Below are 26,926 nucleotides of genomic sequence, written 5' to 3' on the forward strand. Positions count from 1 at the left end.
ATTTTTTTTATTCAACCTTTTTCAAATACTGTTACTTTTTCGTATTATTATTTAATAATTACTTAATAATCTACATTTATTTTGAATATAAGCTTTTTCTTCTTCTTATAAAATAGTGACGGTTTTCATTGCATTATGTTGTTGTTTTCTTTTAGGATTCAAACGTATGTATGTAAATATATGATTTTATAAACGTCATTTATACAAAAATATACATAGTTCTTTTTTATTATTTTCTAACATTAAAAACAATTTGAAACTGTGCTATGTTGTTTGACGCTGTTGATGATGATATTTTGAATATCTTTTAAAGTAAAATTGATCATTTTAAAAGGCAGTAAATGCTTATTACATACATACAAACATATTTGTGTAATAAATACACTGATAAAGTATAATCAAAAGAATTATTTTAAATGCTCCAACATTCTTTTTTCATTTGTGTGATGTACTTGCCGCATTTTTTTCTTTCTTGATTTTCATTTATTATGGCTGGGGAGCCAACCAATTATATCAACACGCATTAAGAATTCGATTTTATAATTCATTTCTACTCGGAATTTAATATTTTGTTTTTTAGCCTTGAAGGTTTTTGTATTAGTATATGGATTGAATAAATAAATAAATATGATTGTTAACCAAGAAAAGAAGAAGAAATTTTGCAATGTGCAAAGTTTAGTCCAAATCGCAAGTCTTTAAACTGCGCATTTGCATTTTTTAATTTTTTGTGGGAGTTACCTAAAGGTGTGGACCGGTATATTCCATATTCGAATACAATCTATGTCCGGATGAAATATTACGAGGTGCAAAGTTCGAATACTCGCTTTTGAACTTTTCTGGGGGAGGTACCCGAAGGAGTGTAGTTATTGTACGCAACTGCCAGTCAGACAGACTGATAGACAGAGCTGAATCGACTTCAAATTGTTTGAAACCATTTCGTACAAACGTACTTGGGGTCTAAAACCATTATTTCTAAGAGTCATATTGTTAATCGTATCAAAGTGTGTATTTACCATCGTTAGTCCATATAGGCAGACGGTATACAAATAAAAGTGTAATTTAAGTGAACATAGTACCTGTAATCTATACAATGAAAAATATTTTGCGATGCTATAGTTAGACGTTTCGACATTTCGCTGTATAAATCTGTGATTTCGGGCTCTCTCTTATCTTTTTCAACGGAAAAGACGTTGTACGTTCTTCTACCGCCTTTTTACCGATATTCTTTAGTGTGCTACAAAACGTTAAAGAGGAACATACCCAATTGCAAATATCGTGTTGTCAATTCGCTCCAATACAAATTGAGGCACCACTGCATCGTTTTGAATGCTATTCAAATCTACTCGTTGATCTAGGGGCTCACGTTTATACATAGGCAGGAGCATAGGTTTGATACTCGGTTGGCAGCCGCTGAAACACTATGGTCAATCTGCTAAGAAAGAATCCGCTGCCGTGGGAGATCTCCAATGACGTGCCTGGCTGGTAAAACCTGTCCACAAAGATTTGACAGGGATGCTCATGCAATAACAACTAACAGGTACTGCATTGAAAAGTTATAGTTGTGCTGATGAAACGATAAAATTTTAAGCACATCATGAAGACGGTCCACTTGTGTCATAAGAAGCACCCTTTTGCAGTCCTTAGGGCGGCATTATGACAGTTTTGAATATACTTGATCCATTGGCTTTTTGACGTGTAGAAGTCTATCAGCCATGTTGTACGATGATTGGACCAAAAATATTCGCCTTTTAAATAAAATTGCAAGGAATGCTGATACAGATAAGACTATGTTTACATTTACGAAATCCACTCGATTTCAACTGTCAACTCCTTTGCGTATACGTCAAATGAAAACTCATCTGAAATCGAGTGGATTTCATTTCACGTTTGAGCAATGGAATTGACAGTTGAAATCGAGTGGATTTCGTAAATGTAAACATAGTTGTAAGAGTGATGTTGAAGAATTTTACTTTTATCCAACGTGAAATCTGTAGACCGTGCAAAACATGGCTGACTTCCGTTTTGTAAGATGCTTTGTATTCGTGCATGAAGCTAGGGGTTCTTAAATCGAGTTCCATACTAGAGTAATTTTATGAAATTGCAGTAGTGGGGAAATCGATTTAAGAATCCCAAGTTTCATGCACGAATACAAAGCAACTGACAATACGGAAGTCGGCCCATCTGTCCAGCATGCGGCACATGCCCGCACGACACACTGCACTTTTTCTAACGCCCTGCCAAAAATTACTTAGCTAACTCCAGTTGATCTGTGGTTAAATCCCATCGAAACAGTCACATTCCTAGAATTGGTTATAGACCCAGAACCAGATAAAGCAGAAGAATTAACTTGCAAACATATAATAAAAATATACTGTTACAACAATAACGAGGAGGCTAGTGTTGACGCCTTCTCCGTTCTATCGCATTTCTCGTTAGGCGGTATTATTACGCTTGTACATTTCAAGTATATCAGCCAGTGGGTAAAGTTCGTCTTATCTGCAAATCCAATGATTCTACGTGAAAATTTTATTATCATGGCCCTTAAAACGTTTGCGAGGGTCGTCTATATTAGGATGATTAATATGACAACAATTTGCTTGGGATAGCTATAGGGGTTCCGCTACATTTTGCTGCACGACTGGCATCTCATGCTCGTCAGTGCGGGATTGGCTGCGGCATGCGGATTGGCAGGTCATTTTTAACATTCATACATCCGGGGAAGTGAGCCCCTGAAAGAAGAACCAAAGTCTCTGATTCGAAGTTAATCCACCTGCCATCCTTCCGCTTAATATAACCTATGAACCTAAGTACATAATACTTAAGGGGCCGGTTAGTATTTTTCGTAAGCCGGCCGATTCGTTTATGCCACCTGGACTTTCCATTAGATTTCTAGGTTTCAAACTCATAGAACTCCACTTAGATCGTCTATAAAGTCTTCCTTCATCTCGTCTATAAAACTTCCTTTAGCTCAATATCAGCTCGTCTATAAAGACTCCCTTGAGCTCGTCTCTAAAGACTCCCTTTCGCTCGTCTATAAAGACTCCCTTCAGCTCGTCTATAAAGACTCTACTCAGCTCGTCTATAAAGACTCTACTCAGCTCGTCTATTAAGACTCCCTTCAGCTCGTCTATAAAGACTCCCTACAGCCCGTCTATAAAGACTCTCTTCAGTTCATATATAAAAACTCCCTTCAGCTCCTCTATATAGACTCTCAGTAGCTAGTCTATAAAGACTCCCTTCAAAATGCCTTTTAAGACTGCCTTAAACTCGCTTATAAAGACTCCCTTCAGCTCGTCTATACAGACTTCCTTCCTCTCGTCTATAAAGACTCCTTTCAGCACGTCTATAAGACTCCCTCCTGCTCGTCTACAAGGACTTTATATATAAAGACTAGAGTTGTGTAGTTCCGGAACGAACTAGTTCCAAGGAACTATTCCGGACAAGGAACTATTGGAACTATATCCGGCTCTTTCATTTATATAGTTCCTTTACTTCATATAGTTCCAGCCGTGCATGTAGTTCCTTTCATTTATATAATTCATTTTCTTTCTTCGTTCGGTTCCTTCATCATTCAGATGCGGCCACATTGTTAAATAAACGTAAATCACATCCTCGTTAATTGCTGCAATTTATTAATTTTTATGCCATTTCATCCACCAAAAGATGAAAAAAGGAAGGGAAAGATTCGTTAAACTACTTCATTCTCGGAACTATTTGGAATGAAGGAAATAAAAAGAACGAGGAACGAGAAAGATGCGTTGAAGTATATCGGTCTCGGAACTATTTGGAACGAAGGAAATAGAAGGAACGATGAAAGAGAAAGATTCATTGAACTATATCGCTCTCGGAACTATTTGGAACTACGGAACTATATTAAGGAACTAGTTCCTTTTGACAAAAGGAACTAGAAAGATCGATCCGCTCCAGGAACTATATTGCCCAACTCTAATAAAGACTCCCTTCAGCTCGTCTATAAACAATCCCTTCTGCTCGTTTATAAAAACTCCCTTCAGCTCGTCTATACAGACTTCCTACATCTCGTCTATAAAGACTCCTTTCAGCACGTCTATGAGACTCCCTCCTGCTCGTCTATAAGGACTTTATATATAAAAACTCCCTTCAGCTCGTCTATAAACAATCCCTTCTGCTCGTTTATAAAGACTCCCTTGAGTGGTCTATAAAGATTCCCTTAAGCTCGTCTATAAATACTCCCTTGAGCTCGTCTATAGAAACTCCCTTCAGCTTTAAGGACTCCCTTCAGCTCGTCTATAAAGATTCCCTTGAGCCCGTCTATAAAGACTCTCTTGAGCTCGTCTATATAAAGAGCCCCTTGAGATCATCTTAAAGACTTCCTTGAGCTCATCTACAAAGACTCCCTGGAGTTCATCTATAAATACCCAACCCTTCCTCTTCGTTGAGCTAAAGTTTCCGTAATGAAATTAAAAAAAAAAAAAACTTTGCGTTTGCTTTTTTGTCTTTTGTATGAAAAATATTTTAGAATTCGTGTTTTTTATTTGATTTTTTTTTTGTTTATCTTGCGTTTTCGTATTTCTATTTATAATGTAGGGCGTATGTATAGAGTAAAGTAGTTATTGTAAGAAGTGACTAGAAATAAAAAATACAATACAAAGAAAGAATGTAAAAATTAAAAAATAATTAAATAATCATCATCATAAACATAATCGCAGCATAATTAAAAAATAATAATAAGAATAAATGAATAAAAAAATAAACATTACAGACTTATGTTTGGGTAATTATGTATAAATGGGGTTATTTTGTTGCTCCATCATTATTATTATTATTGTTAAAAAAAAACTAAATAATAAAATTATGGAAAATCATTATTATTAAATAATTTTAAATGTGCTTGCTTGCTGGCTATGGTGATGTAATATTATATAATAATAAATATAATAAATTATGTGTTATATTTTGGGCTAATCTTTGATTAAAAAAATAATCATTGAGCATTTGTTTGTTGTGTTTGTGATATATAGTATTTTTGGGTTGTAATTAATTGGTATCATGATGTGTTTGTATTTATGTTTTGTTTTTATTATTTGTTGGATTTAAAGTTGTATTTTTGAGAAATATTTGTTTCATTGAACCCCTTTTAAGCGAACTACTTAATAAAGAAATTTAAAAGTAATCAATTTTAAAAACAAAAGTAGTTGAGCTTAAATGAAGAAGCAAAGCTTGGGTGGGCTTTCAATGATTTGGGCACTGGTGAAATGTAAAAAAAAAAATAAATGTGGATGTTTGTTTTATAAAAGTCCATGACAATTAATGATTAATTCACTCTCTCACTTCCTTATTGGGGAAAGAGAACCGCTTTGATGTCCAGATCATATGGCAAACATAATGTGACAGTGACATTTCGTTTGTTATTTTTCTTTTAAAATACCTCTCCATCTTTTCTGTGTTACGGAAAACGGTTTGTAGTAAATTTAATTTAGGAAAACATTGAACCGAAAATGGGCACCATAACAAAAGGTTACACGGAAAATAAGGGGTTATTGAAAATGTGTGCTACTAATTGAAAAACATCCACCAAAAAGACTTTATCTTTGTCTCTAAATCCTAAAAAATCCAACAAAAACTTTGGTTTTATGTGAATCAATGGAAAAATGTTACAGTTAAAAAACAAAAATTTGGATTTAGCTTTGTAAAATAACTTAAAAAATAAATCAAAATTAAGTAATTTTTGTTTACAATTGCTGTATAATAAGAAGAACAATACTTCATTTTTTACAAAATAAATTAAACAAAACAAAAGTTTAATTTAAAAAAATCTAAAAAACCTAACCTCAAATATTTTATCATAATTTTACAATTTTTGTTATTTTTCCTTTTCTTTCTTTTTTTTTTAGTAATTCAAACAAATAATTTCTAAAAGGCATTTTTTATTTAGCATTATTATGAATTTTGCATGATCGTTTTATGACAATTTATTGGCATTTTTGTTTTTATTATTCTTCATGAGTGTTTTTTTAAAAACTATAATACAATTATCTTTATAAAAAATAAATCACATAATACTTAGTATAAAGAGAAACCTAAAAATCCTAATTTTATAATTAATACCATAATTGTTAATATTTTTAAAATCCATTATATTTCGTCTTTTCTTTACTCTTCCACGGTTTGCAGGCAATAACAATTCGTTTTTTTTTTAAATTTATATTTAAATAACTTTTTTCATTTTTAAAAAATTCCATTACTTTTGCGAGTTTTTATTTTTCGTTTTAATTGTTTGTTTTTTTGTTGTTGTTTTCTATAACGTCAGGGTTCCATAGGATCTATATAGTACTATAATAGTGAGTGTGTTTTGTTATGTCTATGTGTGTATGTATTCTCATAAGCATTATTCATTAGAAAGTATAGTTTTCTAGGATTTTTATGTAGTATAAGTACGGATAACATCGCGTATAACAGCCCGACACAATGGACATTGGCCACCGCCCACACCACGCCATTGCTCAATCGCACAGTCATAGCACATGCACATGTGGCCACAGCTATAGAGTACGGAATCAATTTGATTTTCATAGCAGATTGTACATTCAGCACCAGCTGAATCTGAATTATCCACTTGATCCTTAGACCATTTGTTGTTTGTGGCAGCAGCCACATTGAGTGAAGAGGCAGTGTTTGTCTAAGAAAAAGAAAGAAAAATTTACATAAATATCATCAATATAAACTCCTGACCTTGGCAATTGAATGAAACAATTTCAATTGATTCCCCACATTAGCACCGAAATCAATCAATTGCCTCTAAATTGCCGTTGGCGTTTTCGTGAAATGGAATCAAATACTAACCTCAATAAATTGTCCATTATTGATATTTCCCACAAGTGTGTTTACATTTGAATTACTGCTGGCACCACTTGAACAAGTGGCAGAATTTCCACCATTACCAGCCCCACCACCACCATTTGTGTTGGCTGCCGCCGCTAAGCGAGCCTGCGACGACGCCAAACCATTCAAATCCAAAGCAGATGTGGCAGGAGGTAAGTTCACAACAAGCACAGTACCACCACCATTGGTGGGTTGAATTTGTATCATTTCACCATTTGAGGGCATGCTAATCATACGTCCCGTTGCACTTGGTGGTGAACAGGTGCCATTCAAAATACCTGATGTTTGGCCAGAGGCCAAGTTATTTGTCGATTGCATAGAGGCCAGTGTTGAGGTGGATGCACTTATTGTGCCATGTGTTACATTCAATTGGGAGGGATGGATAATTTTTCGATTTTCCGATATTTGACTATTCAGACTATTCATGGATTCCGAAACGGGAATATTGACTATGCGTTGCGAGGATCCCGCAATTGCGTTTGGTGGATAATTCACCATATTTGGCAGTTGTTGACGGAACATACGCACCGATTGTGTTGAACCATAGACATCGAGGAAGGCCCACAATTGTAAAGATTGATCGACATGCATCACCACGACGGCTGGGCCATTATTTTTACTAATTGTCACCTCCCCATTGGGTGCCACAAAGAAGGCAATTTCATCTCCACGCTGGGGAGCAGCTGCAATATCTTTGCTCACAACCCAATATTCTGGACGATCCAACAGGAAGTCGGAATCATTTGGTAAATCTCCTGGCTGGAGGGCAGCTGGATTGCACGATGTCAGGCCCAAAGCCAATGCACCCACATACATTTGTTCGGTCTTTAGGATTTGTACAATTATCTTTTCTCCTATTCTTATGGGACGGGCAGTGAAAACATAACCTTGGCAGAAATCATTTTCCGTGCGAGAGGCAATAAAACGATCGTGTGATAGACGGACATTGCGACCTTTGGTAATATGGAAGGGCACCGGTATGAGGCGGCCAGAACCATTGTAACGCAGTGGAGGTAAACCATTTGCCAAATCAGATGCAATGGCCACTTGGTCACCGGTAATATTCAACGATTGCATTGAGGGCATAATGCTGCGTTCCAAATCGTGATCATAACCTCCAGTGGAGGGTAGAGACCTTCTTGATTGCTGATTGGGATGATGGGGATTTAGACCACTCAATTGGGAACCGGCTGGCAGAGTGCCTGTCATACCAGCAGCCATAACCGAGGGTGGTACACCCACACCACCACTTTGTTGATACATATAAACTCGAGCATCCAAAAATTCAATACCAGTACAGTTGCCATAGATATCAATGAGGGTCCACAAACAACCACGTGTATCAATACCCGATAATATAACACCTTTCTCTTCATTATTAATGCCATAGATAACATCACCGGCCGAATTGACATAATAATAAAGGACATTATCCTTTTCACAGTATTGTTCATGTAAAGCTTTGGCCCAAAAGCCAGGACGATTTGTTAAATCAGGGCAGGCATATTTCGGTAGAGTACCCTCCAATGTGGCTGGATCATTGCTTGTGAAACCAAAACGTATACCACCATTCCAGTTGTTGGAAATTTCACAGAATTTCACACAAATCCGTTCGTTGATGCGTACAGGGCGGGCAGAGAAGGTAATGGCACGGCAGAAGCTTTCAAAACGGCGAGCAATGGTGCCATCTCGTGAAATTCGTATATTATCGCCATGTACATGATGGAATTGTAGTGGGGGCAAGTTGTTTGGTCCAGGGCAAGATGACGGCGAACGACGGACTGTAAAGAGAGAAAAGAAAATAATTGGTTATAAATCAAGTTTTTCGTGAGTTTTATATTATTTTAAAGTATTTGTTGTAGGTGTTTAGTAATTTTAAGGTAATTAGTTTTATTTTCAGCAACATTTTTGTTTAAACGAAGTAAGAAACAAGTCATGATGGAGAGGAAGTGTTAAAAGACTGCTAAATCCGTTATAAACAAAGTATAAATTTATCCTTGTTTATAGATTATTCCTTATAAAAATTATTTATTTTATGTAAATATATTTATTTTCAACTAATTTCTCAACGAAATCTTTAAATAAACGAAGTTAGAAGTCGTCCTTGTGTATGAGTTATGACATGTAAACAATGTCATGGAGGAAGAGGAAATTGGGACATTTGTAAACAATCCCCCCAATTTGGAGAATAGAGCAACACATGGAGAGTGTTTTGTAGTGAGAGAGTGTACAAGCAAACTGTCAACATGTCAAATGCAATACTTTCAAGAAATAACAGCTGATTGTTGGTGGAAATGATGTCGATGATTAAAAAGACTTAAGAAACATGTAAGGATAACTACTTATTCACAGACATATCCTGTAATATTTAACTAACCTACATATTTAAAGATAATTTTTTAACTTAAACATATAAATAAACCTATGATAAAGGGAAAGGTCAGAGCCGTTGCATTCAATTAACGGCTTTTGTTAACAAAAGCTCTGTGTTATTTCTTTGAGAGTGTTTTAAATAAACTGTCAAACTAAACATCATTGCAAACTAAAAAGGTTGTTAAATATTTTAATTAGCACTTTATGATACTTTTTAAATAGAAACGAAGACATGGTAGAGACAGAGATAAGAAAAATTTATAGAGACTACTGACTTAAAGAACTACCAAGGTACTTTTGTAAAAGAAGACAGAATGGGAAGGCAGAGTGTGATAGTTAAATTGTCAAGTTCTCTCTAGAATTCCTGACAACAATTAACAGCTGATCATCATTGTGAAAAAAGACACCGAAAATTAAATATTTTTAATGAAACATTTAAGGCCATTTTTAAACATATCAAAAAATATGTGATAAATTACATAAAACAACAACAAGTTATCATCGATGGGGGAAACAACATATGGAGAAAATAACAATACAACAAGTGCAAAACTACATGTGGCATGTAAGTAGGCATCATCAAAGCCTTGGTTTAGCTGCTACTTTACGAATATAAAAAAGGCATTTATTTATGTATTTTATTTTAAGCTCAAATAAAAAAGACAAGAGACAAGGCAATCCTTGAAGACAGTAACATAAGTTTGATACCCCTTATGGCGCGTGCCAAAAACTCAAAAAAAGCCAACAACAAAGAAGATAAACTACATAAATAAAATGTGTACAATGCGTCTGCGGGCCAAGATATTGCATATGCTGCTGCTGTTGGACCCCAGCAACAACAACAAGGAGAAGCAATTTCCAGATGACAAACCATTTTAGTACGCATTTATCAAGAAAAAGAAAACAACAACTCAACAATAAGGGCATGCGCCAGCTGCCTTTTGAATGTTGTGGTGGCTTGGAAGACACAAAAACAACAATTCTTTAAACCTGCTTTTGGGACATACATATGAGGGTTCACAAAAACAAAAAAAAAGAAGATCTTAAAGATATAGGCTATCTAAAGAAAGAAAGAAGGGATAGAGGGAGATAATATGAAAGTAGGAAAACAAAAGCAGGTATAACCAATTTTTAGTTGCTGCAACGGGGTTGTTTTAAGAGTTCAACAAATTTGTTTAAAGAAATAAGGGATGATCGTCAAACTATTGAATGCAACCGAACGTCAGCAGCAACAACAAAAAAGCGTTACAAATTTCTTGCATATTGTTTATAAGTAAATTTAGGGGTTGATTCTTTCTCTTTTTTGTCTGGTGAGGAAAACGACAGATGTTCTTTAACAAATAATTAAAAGCCAGCCAGACATAGATGGTTGCTAGGTATATTTTTTGGAACCATTCAACAAATCGAAAAAAAACGAAAAGAAGGAAAAAGTAACCCCTAAAAGACATTGCCCCGTTTAAAGAAAGATGATGTACTACTAGATTTTAACAAGACACTCAGGTAATATGATATTTCTTTTGAAAAAAGAAGACAAGAGTTCAATGATTTCTTTCTTTTTCAAGATTCCCAAAAGAAGCTGCTTCTGCTGCTGGAAGAGTAGTGCAAGAATAAATATGAATATTAGCTTTACTTCCGTTTCTGGGGAACATCAGCAGATCACCGCCACACATTTTAAACCAAAAGACCTGTATGTGAACATACTAGGCTGTCTGTCGGTTTTGTTGTTTGTCAAAACGAAAAAGGAAGCTCTCAAACACGTTTTACAGAGCAATGAGAACAAAAACATGACGCTATGCAGCCGACATAATCCCATTGAATTTACTTCCGTTCTAAGAACGTCTTTACTGATGAACCAAGGAGCCACTCTACATTTCTTCGCCACAAATTGACTACTGCATTTTGGAATAAATTATGTTTTCTTGAAATGAGTGAAAAAAGAAGCTTTCATGTCGAAGCTGTTGGTTGTATTGAGTGGCGTTTTATAGGCCACTTATGTTCGTGGCCTTTAAAATATTCTTGTCATGGCTTAAAGAAAATTCCATGGTTTTGTATCAATTACCAGCCAACAATATTCGTTTGGGCTGCAAAAGGAAATCACGTTTATCTTACATACATGTTTTTTGTTTTTATGTGAGACGACATTATTGTCCCGCCTTGTCCCCACCAGCAAGACTCTTAATGTACAAAACAATTTGTTCGTTAATCACTGATTTATGTTTAAATCAAAGTTTTTCATATTTCTACTGTAAAAAAAGAAAGAAAAAGAAAAACATTTTTTTTTTCATTTCTTTGCTTAGTGTACATGTTTTCTGGACTTCTCTTGGTAATGCAGTTATGTTATTCACTTTGTGTTGGCCATAAAGGAAGTCATTAGTATACATGTCATATGTATTATATGGGAATATCTTGCTTGGTCTTTAGACAGTTTTTAGTGTATGACTAAATAATTGAAAAATTAAACGTGATTACCTAAATTCCTAAAAGAGAAATCATTGATATTCATAATAATGTTTCGATAACTGTTTCCCTATGAAAGTAGTATTCTTTGGAATCCAGTTACAAATCTCAGCATGTTTAGTAGCCTTAATCTCATATTCATATCCCTTCCAAAGAAAACTACCAACTAATCGCAAAAATTTATTAATCTCTAATGACTACCGTCTGCCACAAACAAATCTTAGCTGAAGGAATACTAAGTTCAAAATTATATGGCACCATAACAAGAGAACAAGTGTTCCATTTGTACACATCATTTGTTCAATGACTTGCCAGAAGAACTGCATAATCTGAACAAGTGTTCATGATGTTTTAAATTACCATTGGGATTTAAGTAAAATAACAATGAATTATCAATGTTTTTGCCTCCTCCCCCAATTTCTTGAGGATGATGAGGCCGGCCTTAAAAGAATAAACTTCCCTTTTCTTTAGAAATTCTGTTTGTGGGTGTTTGCCAAGGGTTTGAGCATATGACATTTCAACCACCCTCTTTCCGAAAAAGCCCATTCAAGTGTTATTTTGGCACTTATATGAATATGCGTCCCTTTTTGTGTTCCAAGGGGTGTGAGTGAATGGGCAGAAAATGTTATTTTAAAGAGAAAAAATATTGGACATGGACATTGTTAGATTTTGAGGATTAAGGCACAGTTTCCTATAAAATGCATTTTTCTTGTTAATAATTGCAAATCGTTATGATTTTTATCATGAATTCTATGCAATTTATAATAATTTGGTATTATACATTAAATAAACCGGAGTAAGACAGTTCCACTCATCCATTTTTTTAATTTTTCTATAATAAAAATAATGATAAAATAATTGGTCTGTTCCAGAACCTGCAAAAAGCTAATATTTTTTACTACGAAAGCAATTTTTCCTTTATGTTATCGAAAAAATAGTAAAAATTAGTAGATTCTTGCAGTTCTGGAACAGACCATATGACATTTGTAAATATTCACCATGGCACAATCATACAGGTACCCGCATCAGCCCAGCTGATGTACTGCGAGCTGTCAAAAACGTTGTTGTAATTGAAAACACAAAAATAAAAAAAACAAAAATTTAAAAGAAAAATTGTGAATTTTTGGTGGAATTTTGTAATAATGCGATTATTAATACCAGCCTAACAAAATTTTGTTGAAAAAATTGTGTGAATCGCTTTATTTTTGGAAAACATTTTTGACATTTCGCAGTACTGAACTGCTTTTTGTTGTAGTTGTCGGCTGATGCATCTACCTGGTGATTGTGCCATGATATTCACTTAAAATTTTCCTTTCCTTGTTATTAGTCAAAATTCGTTATTAGTTAGGCCACGAATTTCATAACCAAAATGAACAGCTGATTTTTCTCATCTACTTTCAACAAAAAATAAAACAAATGTCTCATTAACACTAAAGCCACATTTACATCAAACCTGTTTTTATCAAACGCATTATTTAAGGCCATGTTTATATTATAGCCTTTTGTAGGGTTAACCTTCTTAATGAGGATTTATTTGACGTATAGGCAAAGGAATTGACATTTGAAACCCAGTGGGTTTGTTAAATCCGGTTATATATAAACGTACTATAAGTTATAAATTCCATGGAATATATGTAATATGAATGACATATTTGACCAAAACACTTGTTTTCGGTGTCTGTGTAAATTATGTTTAATTTATTTATCCTAAACAGCTGATTAACAGGTAAATTCTCTCCCCACCTCTCCTGTCAGTGGCTTGGGTTAAAATTTCTCACATGACTGTTGATTTCTCATCAAATTACGTTCCTTTTTTTCTATCTAAATGTTCCATCTTTTTTTCTAAAATTTAAAACTTATTCTATTTTCTTAAAGAATTGGATTCATTTTTACAAAAGCAACCGTAAATTCCTAGAAACAGAGAACCATTGATCTATCCACTAGAATTATTAGTGATTTCTCTCCTTTCATATTGTAACTGTCATAATTAAAAAGGGTTGCCTAGTTAGCATAATTACCCCCCAAGAAAATGATTGCAAATTACCATTGCATGACCGGCATAAATAAACAAATTCCGAATGAAAAAATTCTCATTAAAATCGTTAATAACTTTCCATTCACTATTAGGCTAAAGAAATGTTGAGGAATCAAACTATAATTTGTTGTTGTTGTGTGTTAGTAGACACGTAATTATCATTAAATTTAATATTTCAAGCAAAACGTAAAACGAAGCTTGATGATTTCTATTTGTAATTTTGAGCTGTTGGTGGTGGTGATTAAAAGAAACAACTCTTTTTTTATAATGCGCTTGACTGCCCACAATGTTGCTTAAATTAGCAATAAAGCCTACTAGCATCTTCTTGCCTTAGAATGTTAAAAAATTAAATTAAATACAATGGAAAATGCAATGCTTGGCTAAACACACCACGACGATATATGGATTGAGGCTGGTGAACTGAAAACTCTAGAAGATATTTTTCTGATAAAAGCAAAACGGAAGAAGAAACCTCTCATTAAAGGCGAATAAACTTTACAACAAATTGTGAGGCTTTATTTTTTGTAAAAATAGTATTTTAAATCAAGAGTAGTGTGTATGGTGATGTGACGGCGGGCGGCGTTTTGCTTGGTTGGGCATGTATGTATACACCTCTATAGAGAAATAATACACACACCAGAATGGGGGAATAATATATAAAAATAAACTTGTCATCTGCATGCATGAGTGATATGGCACATAGTTTCTTTTTTTGTTTTCCAGCTAGTTAGATAGGCGACATGCATATCCGATTCTTTGAAGGGGTCCATATACATGGTTGATTTTAATAAAAGATTTCAGTTTTCCCTCTAGACAAAAGACAAAAGTTGTTAATGGCTAATGTTTTTAAGACTCACAGCAAAACATTGTCCCTGTTTTCTTGTTTTAAATAAAACAAGAAGAAAAAATAAAAACCATTGATTTATTTATAATTTATGTTTAAATTATAATAATCGAGCGAGCGGCGTTGTTTGGTTGTAACAGCACACGCCAACATTTGGCCATATTGTTGATGTCTAAGCTGTGTAGGTTTGACTGATTGTTGAGTTAAATGCCAGTGGGTAGTACGGGTCACGTGTCACCAACAACCGATGAGTGGTAAGGTAAGTAACACCACTCTACTATTAATGTAAACAATTCTCCCCAATTAAATATTAAAAGAGTTGCTCCCTTTTGCGGCTTGTTTTAAATGGAATGCCTAGAATATCCTAAAACAAAGCGCTTCATCTAACAACGTGAACGGCCTTTAAAACCAATTTTTGGTTGCTGGCTAGCTGGCGGCATGTGTCAGCAATTAATTTGTTGTAATGGCAAAACCATTAAGGCATTTCACACCAAAAACGGAAATGGGGAAGCTAATAACAATTACCATTAACAATGTAAAATCAGACTAAACAAATGAACGGAAATAACATGGCATGACAATATGCATATTAAAAGTGAAAAGTGACCTTTGAAAGGTTGACGCCATCATACAATGTTTCTAAATGTTATGTAATTAATACGAAACAAAAAAAAAAAATAGTTACAAAAAATGTATCAAACAATTTTTTACACCTACTTCATATTTTGAAATAATGAACACACAAAACATTTACATATGTATGACTCTTTTAACTTGATCTATGAATGAATTTCCACCAACAGTAAAGAGTTTAAGAAGAAACAAAATGCGTGGTTCCACCTGCACAATTATTGTTTGGCAATTTATAATCTAATATGTGAAGCGGTGGCGGCCCACATAAAAATATTGTAATTCACACAGAAACGAACTTTAAGCGTGGTTTGTTTTCATTAACAAATTAGATGGGTAAGCATGCTGGGCCCCCACAAAGAAACTCTTTATTTTTTTCTCAAGATAAAACTAATTAAATGCTAATATTGGTAATTATCATGTAATATTTAAGTGGGTTTTGGGAGTTTAAATAGAAGCTATTGTTTTATTGATATAAAAATGAAAAACATTTCAAAATGTATAACAAAATTTAGGAATATGGTAATGAAAATAGCCTACAAGGGTGTTATTTTCTATAGACTTATATAAATGGCTCTTTTTTGGGAGTAAAATACACCCAAATTCAATTCAATGTTATGTCCAAATCATAACTTCAACTCTTTGAAATTCAACAGTTTTATAATGTGTGATTGAATTGAATTCAGTTTTGCCAAACCCTACATCAATTGTTGAGTACATGACCAGGCTAGATTATTAAGCTACTAATTATGTGGGTTTTGAAAAGAATCCTTTGTTTTATTACAACAAAAATGAGTTTAAATTGTACAAAGTTTCGACAAAAACTAAATAGAATTATCTGGGTTATGATAATTTACTAAATCTGTATAATATCAAATGTAAACATGGCTTAATATTTAGCGTTGGAGTTGTCTATTGTTTTAATAGCTATATTGCTACAACATAATTAGTGTAATCATAAACTTTTTGTTTATAACAAAAATTAGTAATATGCTAATGAAAAACACCCACCACATTTATGCTAATTTTCATAAAATTGTCATCGCTTTTATAATTCATGTGATTTTTATGACAACGAAGATCAATCTCAGTGTTATAACGTTTGCAAAAGTAGGGCAACCCTAAACTCCACGGTTAAACAATTACATCAAAACAACAAACGTCATTCACTTCTTTTTCGCAATTGAAAAAATGGCCACTTGAGAAAACAGCTGATAGATAACTCTCAAACTTCAAGTAATTTATTTTTGTAATAATAACTTACAAATTACTTTAACAGGCCACAATCACTTAATAAACCACAGCCAACGCCAGCAGCTGCCTATGGTGATAATTATGATGTGTAATGATAAAGCATATCAAGCTCCATTGTTAGAAAAATAAGTCACACTCAATTACTTTACAAAATTATCGTTTATTTCCATTTGAGAGGGCCTCTTACTAGGCGTTTACACCAGACAGTTTGTCTTCAAATACAACTCTGATTTACTAACACATGCATACATTTGTCGTTTGTCTCTCAGCTGTCCATCAGTTTTTCACAGACAGCCGGGTTGACAAATTTTTGACATTTTTGTGAAAAAGAAGTAAGATGATAATTCAAATGTGCTGTAAACAAAAGAATATGTACAAAACAAAATATGTGAACGGAAAACAAAAAGAAATCGGTGATTTTCATTCATAATTTTACAACTGTTTTCGCAGTTGTTTGGACGCCTACGTCACACAGGCAAGTTGTGGGATTTTGACAATCAATACATGTACTCAACTGTCCTGTCATTTGTAAACGCAGGGTTAATGACCGGGGGATGATAAAGAGCATGACATTGGCGGGGGGAGTTCAGACATTATTACAATTGGGGAAGTGAAAAAAAAAATGTTATTGGGGGCTCTCTCATAATGACATAAGCACTGAGAAGATTAGGACGGAAAGAAAAAGGGTTCTTGAAAGATTTTCAAGTGTTTAATTGTTTTTTGTTTTATTCCTTTAACAAAGCAGTGTTTTATTTTAACATTAAAATAATAATTTAACTGATTCTCCTCATGAAAACAAACAAAAACATGATTCTTCAAGCCTTGATTAATGGGGTGGCGCAATCATTGAATGTCTAACAAAATGATTTGTCACATAAAGGGGAAGAGATTATGGGACCTTTTCTCATTAAATGGCATGCTGAGATTAGAGAAAGGAAAGAAAGATTATTCTTCAAATGTATTCTATGTTACACAATTCTTTGTGTTTTATTTTTTAATATAAAAATAATTATTTAAATTGGTATGCAAGCAATTAACAAAAATACACGAAGCCTCATTTAATGGGGATGGCAACACTAAATGTGTTACACAAATGATCTGTCACAGACGAATGGAGAGATTATTGAGATCTCTCCTTCATAATCAATGAAGAAAGGAACTTTGTCCTGGCGGTATCTCTTAGGAGCAGCCAACAACTCTTCGGGGGATTGATTGTCCTTCGTTGCAGTCATAAAGTAAAGAAAAGAAGAAAAGGAATAGTCTTCAACATTAATTCTTCAATGTGTTGTTTTATTTATTTCCCATTCTTTTTAAAAAGTGTTTTAATTTTGCATTAAGACTCCTCACAATGCCAATGTTGCCATTTAATTAATTAAAAACCTTGCAAAATAAAATGTGAGGTCGAGAGAACGTTTGTGGGGACCCCATTTCACTTTGATTGACAAACTTATCATTTCATTGACAAATAATCTGTATGTCACCCTGTTTATGACATGAATGTGAGAGAGCGCTATACAAAATGGCGGTGCTCCCACAGTTCACATATGATTTTAATTAAAACAAACGAAGACACTTCAATTGGTTTTTAATGCTTTATTTTTTAATTTCTTGTAAAAGAAGTGTTTAATTTAACATTAAAAATAAAACATTGTCTCATATTATGACCCTTATGACATGTTCACATATTAATATGGAGGCAAATTACTTAAAAAACTACAACAATAAAAACCAAGTCTCCCCTCATTGTGTTCATTTCCATAAAGCAAGCTTACTATCTTGGATGACTGGCCGGTTATGATCTAACTCAAAGTTCTTGTTTTATCGTTGTTGTTGTTTTTCGCAATGTGTGGGTTATCAAATTACCCTTGTTTTGTATTTTGCTGTTCTTATTGTGGCTGGTCTATGTTGTGGTGGTCTGGATATAAAGCGGCGTATTGTGGATAAAGTTTAATCAACTTTTGCAACAGTAGATTGACCCATACCACAATTGCTAACCAACCAACATATCTAATGGATCAAATTGTACAAGAAAAATTATTGCAATCAAAATATTTTGTTGCTTATTTTTGTTCTTGCAAAATGAAGACGTTGACATGTCGTTCGTTACAAACGGAAGTAATTATCTTGTTCCCTCATTTGTTTGTTTTTTCTTGCCTTTCGTTTCCTTTAAGAAGTTTTTTGTTGTAGTTTTTTTACTACTGATATTAAGTTAAATAAATTGTTGTTGCTTTACACTCTCTTTAGTTTGTGCCTGTTTTAAAAGGAAGTTGTGGTTTTCTGCAAGACTTCCTTCTTGGTGTTTATGAATGACGGAGTAAGAATGAACTGAAATAGAGGAAATTCATTTCAGTCAGCCAACCAACCATGCATAAGAAGCTTAACAGGTATTATAGGCTTAAAAGAAAGAACATATTTTGTTACATGTTTCAGTGAAATGTATTTAATTATTTTACCAATTCAGTATTTACTTCAAATTACAAAATACAATGTTGTTCGGATGGTCGCCATATTGCCAAACAACTCCACTAGTTGATAACGGAGAGAGAGAATAATGTCTCATATATCGTCACCTGAAATGCCCAAAGACGTAACCATCAAAGGGTTGCGTTGAGGGTTACGTCATTGGGCATTTCAGGTGACGATATGTAACTGGAAGACATTTTACACAAAACAATGAAATTATTGTTAATAAAAGTTTAAACATTTACATATTTAATTACGTGTTTTTATTAAGGTTCTACATGCATTTCCAGTGATTTTGTAAAATTATATTTGCAAACGAGGTTTCGTTGATATTTGACGGCATAAAAAGAACAACCTAGGGTTGTTCACACAACGTGATTTTTTTTGATACGGCTGTTGAAAGAGAGTTCGAAGATAATATTTGTGGAAAACAAGAAAAATGGTACAGGAAAAGTTTAGGTATTGAAATAATTTTATGCTTTCTAAACTTTTTGCAGTTACTGATGTAAATTTTATTAAATTGCCGAGTTATGCGCTCTCCCTTGATATTTGCAAGAGACAAAAAGGGCTGTTCACACCATGACATTTATGCATTACACAAGAAGGAAGACAGGTGCACACGACACGATTTAAAGTGGCATAGCAAAACATCACAATTAAGTGGCCTGGTCACATAACGAATTAACTTGTAAAATTAAGATTATTATTAATTTTCAAACGAAAAACTTTATATTTATTGATAATTGAATGCCTCCACGTGTAAATTGACCATTTATATAGAAATAACATAAATTTAACTATAATTAATAAAAATTGCAATATTAAATTGTAGAAGTTGGCGGTTCACACGATTTAAAGCGGTCTAGCCAAACATAAAACTAAAGTGGCCTAGTCACATATTAAATTATCATATTTTGTTATGAACTTTTAAAGGAAAAACGCCAAATGTATTGATAATCGAATGGCTATGAGTGTATCTTTATGTAGAAATATCATAAATTTCATCAAAAATCAATAAAAAATTACGAAATTAAATTGTGCAAATTAGATTTATCTTTACTTTATAGCAATTTTTAATTTAATGTCAAAAGTTTTAAAGCAATTTTCCCAATAGTTTTTCTCACATCAACAAAGTGAACGAACATCTTCTTCTTTCACTTGATACTTAAGATGTAACACAATTTATAATGAAAGAAAGAAAAAAGAACGTGAGAAAATTTCAAGTGCCAATCCGTTTTTTTCCTTCCATTTCCCAGACTACAACATTGCAAGAAATTTACAATTTTTTTCTCCCTTGCAAATTGCAATTGTTGTTTGTGATCGAGCTTTGTACATTTATCGTCGTCATCAAAGTTGCCATGATGGTGTGTTAAAGTCGTCATCACATAGCTCCAGCCGCAGCAAATGCTTTTTGTTAGTTTCGTTTTGCTCGCGCAAAAAAGTGGTATATTTCAATTTCAAACTAACAACTGATTCACGATATTGGGCTTCGCGCAAATGTTTTGTGTTTTTGTTGCTGTAAAGTATGCATGTTTTTTGGAGGTTTGAGCGTGGGAAATTTTGTTTGGTTACAAGTCACTCACGGCAGAGTTAAGCTAAACGGTAAATCAGGTTTTGTGTATGAATATTCGATTTTTTTTGTGCTGAATTTACATGAAAGCATTAAACTTCATAAAATAAAATTTGAAGCAAAAAAAATTAAATTTGTAGAGAGTTATCGAATTGGAAAATAATGAGAATTGATGTGTGGAACACATTAAACCAAAATGTTGGAAATATAAATTTGAAGTTTGTTCCACGCAATGATCACATATGGCAAGGAAATGTGCAAGACTGTGACATTCCATTATGCCTAACTTACGTTGGGCGACATTTTTCATTAACATATTGTTGAAAAGTAGGGCAGGTATTGGAATAAATCTTCTAAGGGGATGTGATTTTGACAATTCGGTACATGTTATGCCATTGGACACTATTTGAATATCATTTTTCTAATTTCGTTAGTTTTTTTTTTCAAATTTCTTTTAGTTTTTTCTTTCTTTCTTATCACACTGTTTATCTATGTAACAGACCGAAACCCTTATCTATGATAATTTTTAAGCAAAGCGAAAAGAATACAACTACCGCACATAAATTATGTGATTGCGAAAATTTCCAAACAAAAATAGAGATAAACTATAATAATAGTAGGTAGGTATTACATTTAGATAAAAATAACAAATGTAACAAGTCATTTTTCAACGTTTACATTTACACTTTACGGGCCTTCGAATCATGATCATGGTAAATTAAGGAGTAATTTTTTTGTTCGTTTGAAAAACAGCTGCAAATATGTGTACCTGTTATCCGTAAAATAAAATGCAGGTGAGAAATGTACAAGCAAATAACAAAAGTCATATACAACAAGTACGAGTATAGACAAATTTGAAGGAGCAAGCATAAAACAACACCAGGCCTACTTGTAGGCATGATTATTATGCGGGCTGGCGGCAGGTTTTCAATTGTTTCCTTAAAGGAATTCCAGCAATTTTTCGGAAAATTTAAAACAAAATGTACGCATAAAATGGCCTAAAACAACAAAAATAGTGGATAGCGACTTGCAGGCAGGCAGAAATAAATACAAAACATGTGTCTAGGAGGTTTTAAATATAGGATGATTTAGGCATGCACAAGCGGCAGATGGGTGTATGCAATATAAATTGTAATGCCTGTTTTCCATGTCATTGAATTCAAAACGGCAGCTGCAATTCTTAAAATTGTTTCTACATTTTTAAGATTAATAGATGCTAGTAGCTGGGGAAAATACTTAAAACAAACGCTAGAAAATGAAACAGAAGATCAAGAAATCTTTTACATCTAATCTCTAGATTAGTTATGACCTTGGTTAATCTGTTTCTTTGATAAAGATACAGAAAACAATTAGCTATGAATTTTAGGTAGTTAAACCCTCAAGTTTTTGTCTGTTGTCTGGCTGGCTGGCTTGTGTGTTCAAAGTTCATAACAATTCAGCCATAAAAGACATTAACAAGAGCAAAATTGAACTTTACACCTTTTTAATTAAGGTACATACATAAGTAAAATACCGGTTTTGTGACTGAGGCCAGGTAAGAAGTACAAAAAGTACAAAAAAACTGTATTAAGCAAATAATTTAATGTCTTATGAAAGCAAAAAAAGAAACTACTATTGTCAGTAAGGGAGGTTCACATGTAAAAATAGACAAATTTGCGCTTTCTTATATTTTAAAGTATGAAGCTACATGGCCATACATTAAACTTTGGAATTTCCACTCTTAATATTTCTCATAAAACAAATATCACAATTTTTCTCTTGAAAAAAATAACAAAAAATTTACTCTATTGAGAAAATTTACTCTATTAAAGAGAACAAGATATAATTTAAAATAAATTAAGAAAAAATTATTTTTGGAAGCTTCATTTTTGAAATTATATTGTGATGAAAAATGGCTATATGTACTAATCAAATAAAAAATAGAAAAAAAATCAAAAATATTCACTATTTATTGCTTTGTTCCTTTACTTTTTTAATGGTAAAAGAGAAATCTGTCGAAATTGCTCGAAATTGCTCTCTCATGACCAGTTTTACCAGAAAAGTAAAGGAACGAAAAAATGGTAGATCTGGTAGCAATGTCAAAAAGAAACATAAAAATTCACTTTTCTTCTTTTATTTCACAGTTTTTAATTTTGTTTTGTCAGCCTTAGCGTTTTTTCTTCATTTTTTTTTCTTCATTGTCAAATCGTAAAACAAATGTCGAATAATCAGTTCTACCATTTTTTACCCGAAGAAATTTGACTGGTAGCCTGTGGTAAAAGAGAAAGGCATTTTTGAACACTCTCCTCTACCTCTCTCTCTTAAAAATTGGTTCCAGTTTTACCACTTTTTGGGGTTAAGGAACGCTTTGCAGGTTAAAAATGGTAACCTCAGGTAAGTAAAGGAACTAGAGCTGGCAAAAAATCTATGGCACTATCGATAATATCGATTATTATTTAAAAATTCAATATCGATAGATATTTTTTCCTATCGATATTATCGGAATAAAAACCCCTAACCTGAAATCCATTGAAATAAATAGAAATTTCGCTGCTTTTCGGTTATGAGTGTGTATAAGAAAGTAAGTCCGTAATCACACGTACACATTTTTCGGTAAAATAAAATGTATTTTTTACATTTTTATAAAATTAAAGCAGTTGTTTATTCTCCTTTACATTTCTGTCAACTACTTTTGCATAATTTCAAGAAATTCATTAACATTTCCGCCATTTTCATCTCCAAATTAATGGCGATGACAACTTAACGATAATATCGGTAGCAATCGATATTTTAAAAAATTATATCGAAAATATCTAATGTTGGGAATATCGATGGTTTGCCAGCTCTAAAAGGAACCCAACTTATGTTTCAACAAAATTTTTTTCGCAACACTGTTAATATTCATCAGGAAGATAGATAATTACTTTCTCTTGTGCCAGACTTTCTCTTGTGCCATAACACATGAAAATATTTTAGCTTTTAGGAGAGAGCGGAGTTGAAGGAGCTCCCTTTCTCCCTTCTTACCCATAAGCTCAAAACATTTTCATGAAAATGTTCATAGTCTGGCAGAAGACTTTACAGAAAACAATAACAGCTGTTTTTACATTTCCAGAGTGATATTCACATCAAATACAACTAGGCTTGTTCACACTATATAATATATTCCGTTATACTACAAATGCGAACAATTGTATAGAAATTAAGGTCTAAACTCGTAATTATTGCAAAAAGTTATCGTTTTTAAATTGATTGGCTAAATATTAAACTAATTGTGGCAAAAATTCTTTTATTTTTTGTATAAAGAAAATATGAAACTTAAGTTTTTTCAGGGAGAGAGAGAGAAAGAGTTACTGCCATCAAATGCAACAAGGGCTGTTCACACCATGCAGTTCAACTATTAAAATGATGACAAATGTCAGTAAAAGCTGTCTCTCTGTAAGATTTATTAAGGTGACCTGGCCACACTTCAAACTTTTATGAAAAAATTCATTAAAAATGAATTTTTGTCAAAGAAATTATAAATAATCGTATATAATTGGGAATAAATAGGAACTTTCATGACAATATAGGAAATTGTAGTTTTTTTTTAAGTGGGCTGGACATACCTTTAAGTTCTGTGATAAAATAGTTTAGTAATCAACTTTTGGTTTGTTATTTAATGAGAGCTGGCAATAAATAAATCCGAGTTATGTTAAATTAGTACTTTTTTGAAAGTGGCCTAGCCATACTTCAAATGTCTATGACCAAATGGGTTAACAAACATTTGTCATTCAAAGAAAACGGCGTAATGGGTAGAGAATAAAGCCTGTAAGTCTTAAGATAATTTATGAGGAAATTTTATTGGCATTTTTTATGAGGAAATTAGTAAATAATCGAACAATAAAAGTTTCCTATTATAAAAACAACCTTGAATAAACTTCATTAATGAGGAAAATTAACAAAATAAACAGTACTCAATATGTACAAATATTCAATACTCATCTAATTGCTTATTTATTTAGTTGGTTCTTTTGAAGTATTTTGCTAGTTGCATAAACATCCCCCCTCAGCTTTTAGTCATCAAAAGCAAAGAAAAAAAAAACACTGCTGTTTTTTGCAAATGATAAGAAATGTGTTGAAAATATTTACTGCTTGATAAATGTAATAATTAAAAAAACCCCAAGCGAAAAAAAGAACACCAACAAAAAAAAAAAATTTCCCAACTAATGATTTGATTATGAAAAAATTCTCACAACACAAAAACTAAAGCAAAAACATAGTGGGGCAATAATTTTATTGTTGTGGGAGGGAGAAGTACGATTTGTTTATTCGTTTTTTGGGGAATTGTAAATTGTTTTCATTTCATAAACAAATTGAAAATTACAACAAAAAGCAGGAACGTAGCAGAAGAAGAAGAAGAAACAAACTATGCAATGCAAATAACCAAAACAATCAACAAATACAAAAAAGCTGCTTAAAACGCCACACGTACGTAGTAAGCGAATATACAACCAAATGGGTTAAAAGTAAACCGTGAGAAGTTAAAACAATTTATGGCTAACAATAATAACAATAACAAAAAAAGCAAAGAAAAAAGAGTTAGGCCAATCAGCTCGTCGTCATCTTCCACACGTAATGTGTATTTTGTGAACTTCTTCCTCAAGGAGATAGAGATCGATCGATCAATGGCAAAACAAAAAGTTAACACAACAAACAAACAAAAGAGAGAAAGAGCAAAGTTTATTTAATTTAATAAGATGAGGTATATTACACTGTTAGGAATAGAATAAAAAGCAGGCAAATGGATAAAAATTTGGGGATTGGTGGTAAAAAGGTAGAAAAAAATTTGTTTAATAAAATAAGGTGGTTATAACTTAAGGGATTTATTTTAAACTAGAGAAAGGGAAAAAGTTATAAGAGGACATTTATGAAAAAACTATTGAAAATAGGAAAAAGTCCTTATTAAATATTCAGTCTTACGTTGGGCGCCAGTTTCTCGTTAAATTCTACAAATCTTGAAAATCAAACAGAAAAAAGCAGTTGTTATAAGTTGAAATTTATGAAAAATATTGAGAATAGTGAAGACGCAATCGCCTTAATTAAAGATTCAGTTTAACATTGGGCGCCAGTTTCTTGTAAAACTCTGCAAATATTAAAAAATGGGTGATTTTCTAACGAAAAGCAGAATAGGGCTCGTACAAAAAAAAAAAAATGAGAATAGGAAATTGCATTTATTGAATATTCAGTTTTACATTGGGCGCCAGTTTCTTACAAATCTTGAAAACAAACCAAACAAAGGGATATTAGTTGAATATTTAGATTTCTTTTAAAAGAATCATAGGTATTTTGTAGAATTAAGGTTTAATTTCCATAAAATGTACATCTTTATGAATTAATTATAAGATGTTGTATGAAAAGAGTGTGGGTTTGATTGAACATTCCGTCATTTTTAGCCAAAAATTTAAATGTTTAGAATAGATCTATAATTATAAGGAAGTTTATACTTCTTTATGAATAAAAAAAATCGATGAAAAAAGGCTGGGATTGTTTGAAAATTGTATTTTTTTTAAAGAATGAAATGTTTAGAATTGAGCTATAATCTTAATTAAATTTGCTTCTTTATGAATAAAATACAACACTTTGAATTGTAAAATGACTGGGATTGTTTGAAAATTGTATTTTTTAAGAATGAAATTTTTAGAATTGAGCTATAATCTTAATTAAGTTTGCTTCTTTATGAATAAAACACAACACTTTGAATTGTAAAATGGCTGGAATTGTTTGAATAATACAAAAGTTATGCCTTTTCATTGTTTTTATTACAAAAATCTAACTTCTTTTTTAAAAATCATTTGAAAAAATAAAAAAAAAAACACTTAAAACAATGTAAACCATAAAATTTAGCATTTGATTTATTATATTCAAAACTAAGATTAGCATTTTGATTAAATCAAACTGAAAAAAAAACTAATGAATATAGAGCACGCGATGGTAAAATAATGGCTTTAAAAAAACAATACCCACACCACAAATTTGCAAATTTAATTCGAATAAATAATACAAAAATTAATGAATTTTTCTTGTTAAACCGTTAAAATACTATGTTTTTCATGTAAACCGTTAATTCAGCATGATTTTTTATTCAAATCAATGTATACCTCCCCTTCTCTTTTGATTATCATGCAATAATAATCTTCAATTCATGGATGCAATAAACAAGGTAGATGCAACAAGCAATTTTAGATGGCAACATTTGTAAATAAGTAGGAAACAATTAATGCTCTGTTCCAGAACCTGCAAGAAGCTACTATTTTCTACTACGATAAGATTTTTTCCTTTATGTTATCGGAAAAATAGTAAAAATTAGTAGATTCTTGCAGTTCTGGAACAGACCATAAATTAACTTTGTTATACAAAATCGATTTTAAATAATCGAAATATTTATTTAGGAGAATAAATTGAATTTTTATTGTCTCATTTC

At 32.6% G+C, this 26,926-nt stretch overlaps 1 protein-coding gene and 1 long non-coding RNA gene across 3 annotated transcripts in view; one reads left to right on the forward strand and one right to left on the reverse strand.

Moving 5' to 3' along the window:
• Positions 1-218: 218 nt before the first annotated feature.
• The window catches only part of neur (E3 ubiquitin-protein ligase neur), a 97,201-nt gene continuing 70,493 nt past the window's right edge, over positions 219-26,926 (reverse strand). For both annotated transcript variants that reach the window (XM_073980546.1, XM_073980535.1), the window contains exons 2-3: positions 6,823-8,642; positions 219-6,658 (exon numbers count right to left, since the gene is read on the reverse strand). In XM_073980546.1, the coding sequence (XP_073836647.1) occupies positions 6,401-6,658; positions 6,823-8,642 (2,078 nt within the window). In that variant the 3' untranslated portion in view covers positions 219-6,400. The remainder of the gene's footprint in view (positions 6,659-6,822; positions 8,643-26,926) is intronic.
• Positions 9,570-11,105, forward strand: LOC141400898 (uncharacterized). The gene is made up of 3 exons (XR_012412221.1): positions 9,570-9,799; positions 9,883-10,734; positions 10,797-11,105. It is a non-coding gene; the product is annotated as an uncharacterized lncRNA (long non-coding RNA).

The sequence above is a fragment of the Musca autumnalis genome, unplaced genomic scaffold, assembly GCF_047663935.1.
Source record: "Musca autumnalis isolate F117 unplaced genomic scaffold, ASM4766393v1 scaffold_1, whole genome shotgun sequence".
Taxonomy (NCBI): Eukaryota; Metazoa; Arthropoda; class Insecta; order Diptera; family Muscidae; genus Musca; species Musca autumnalis.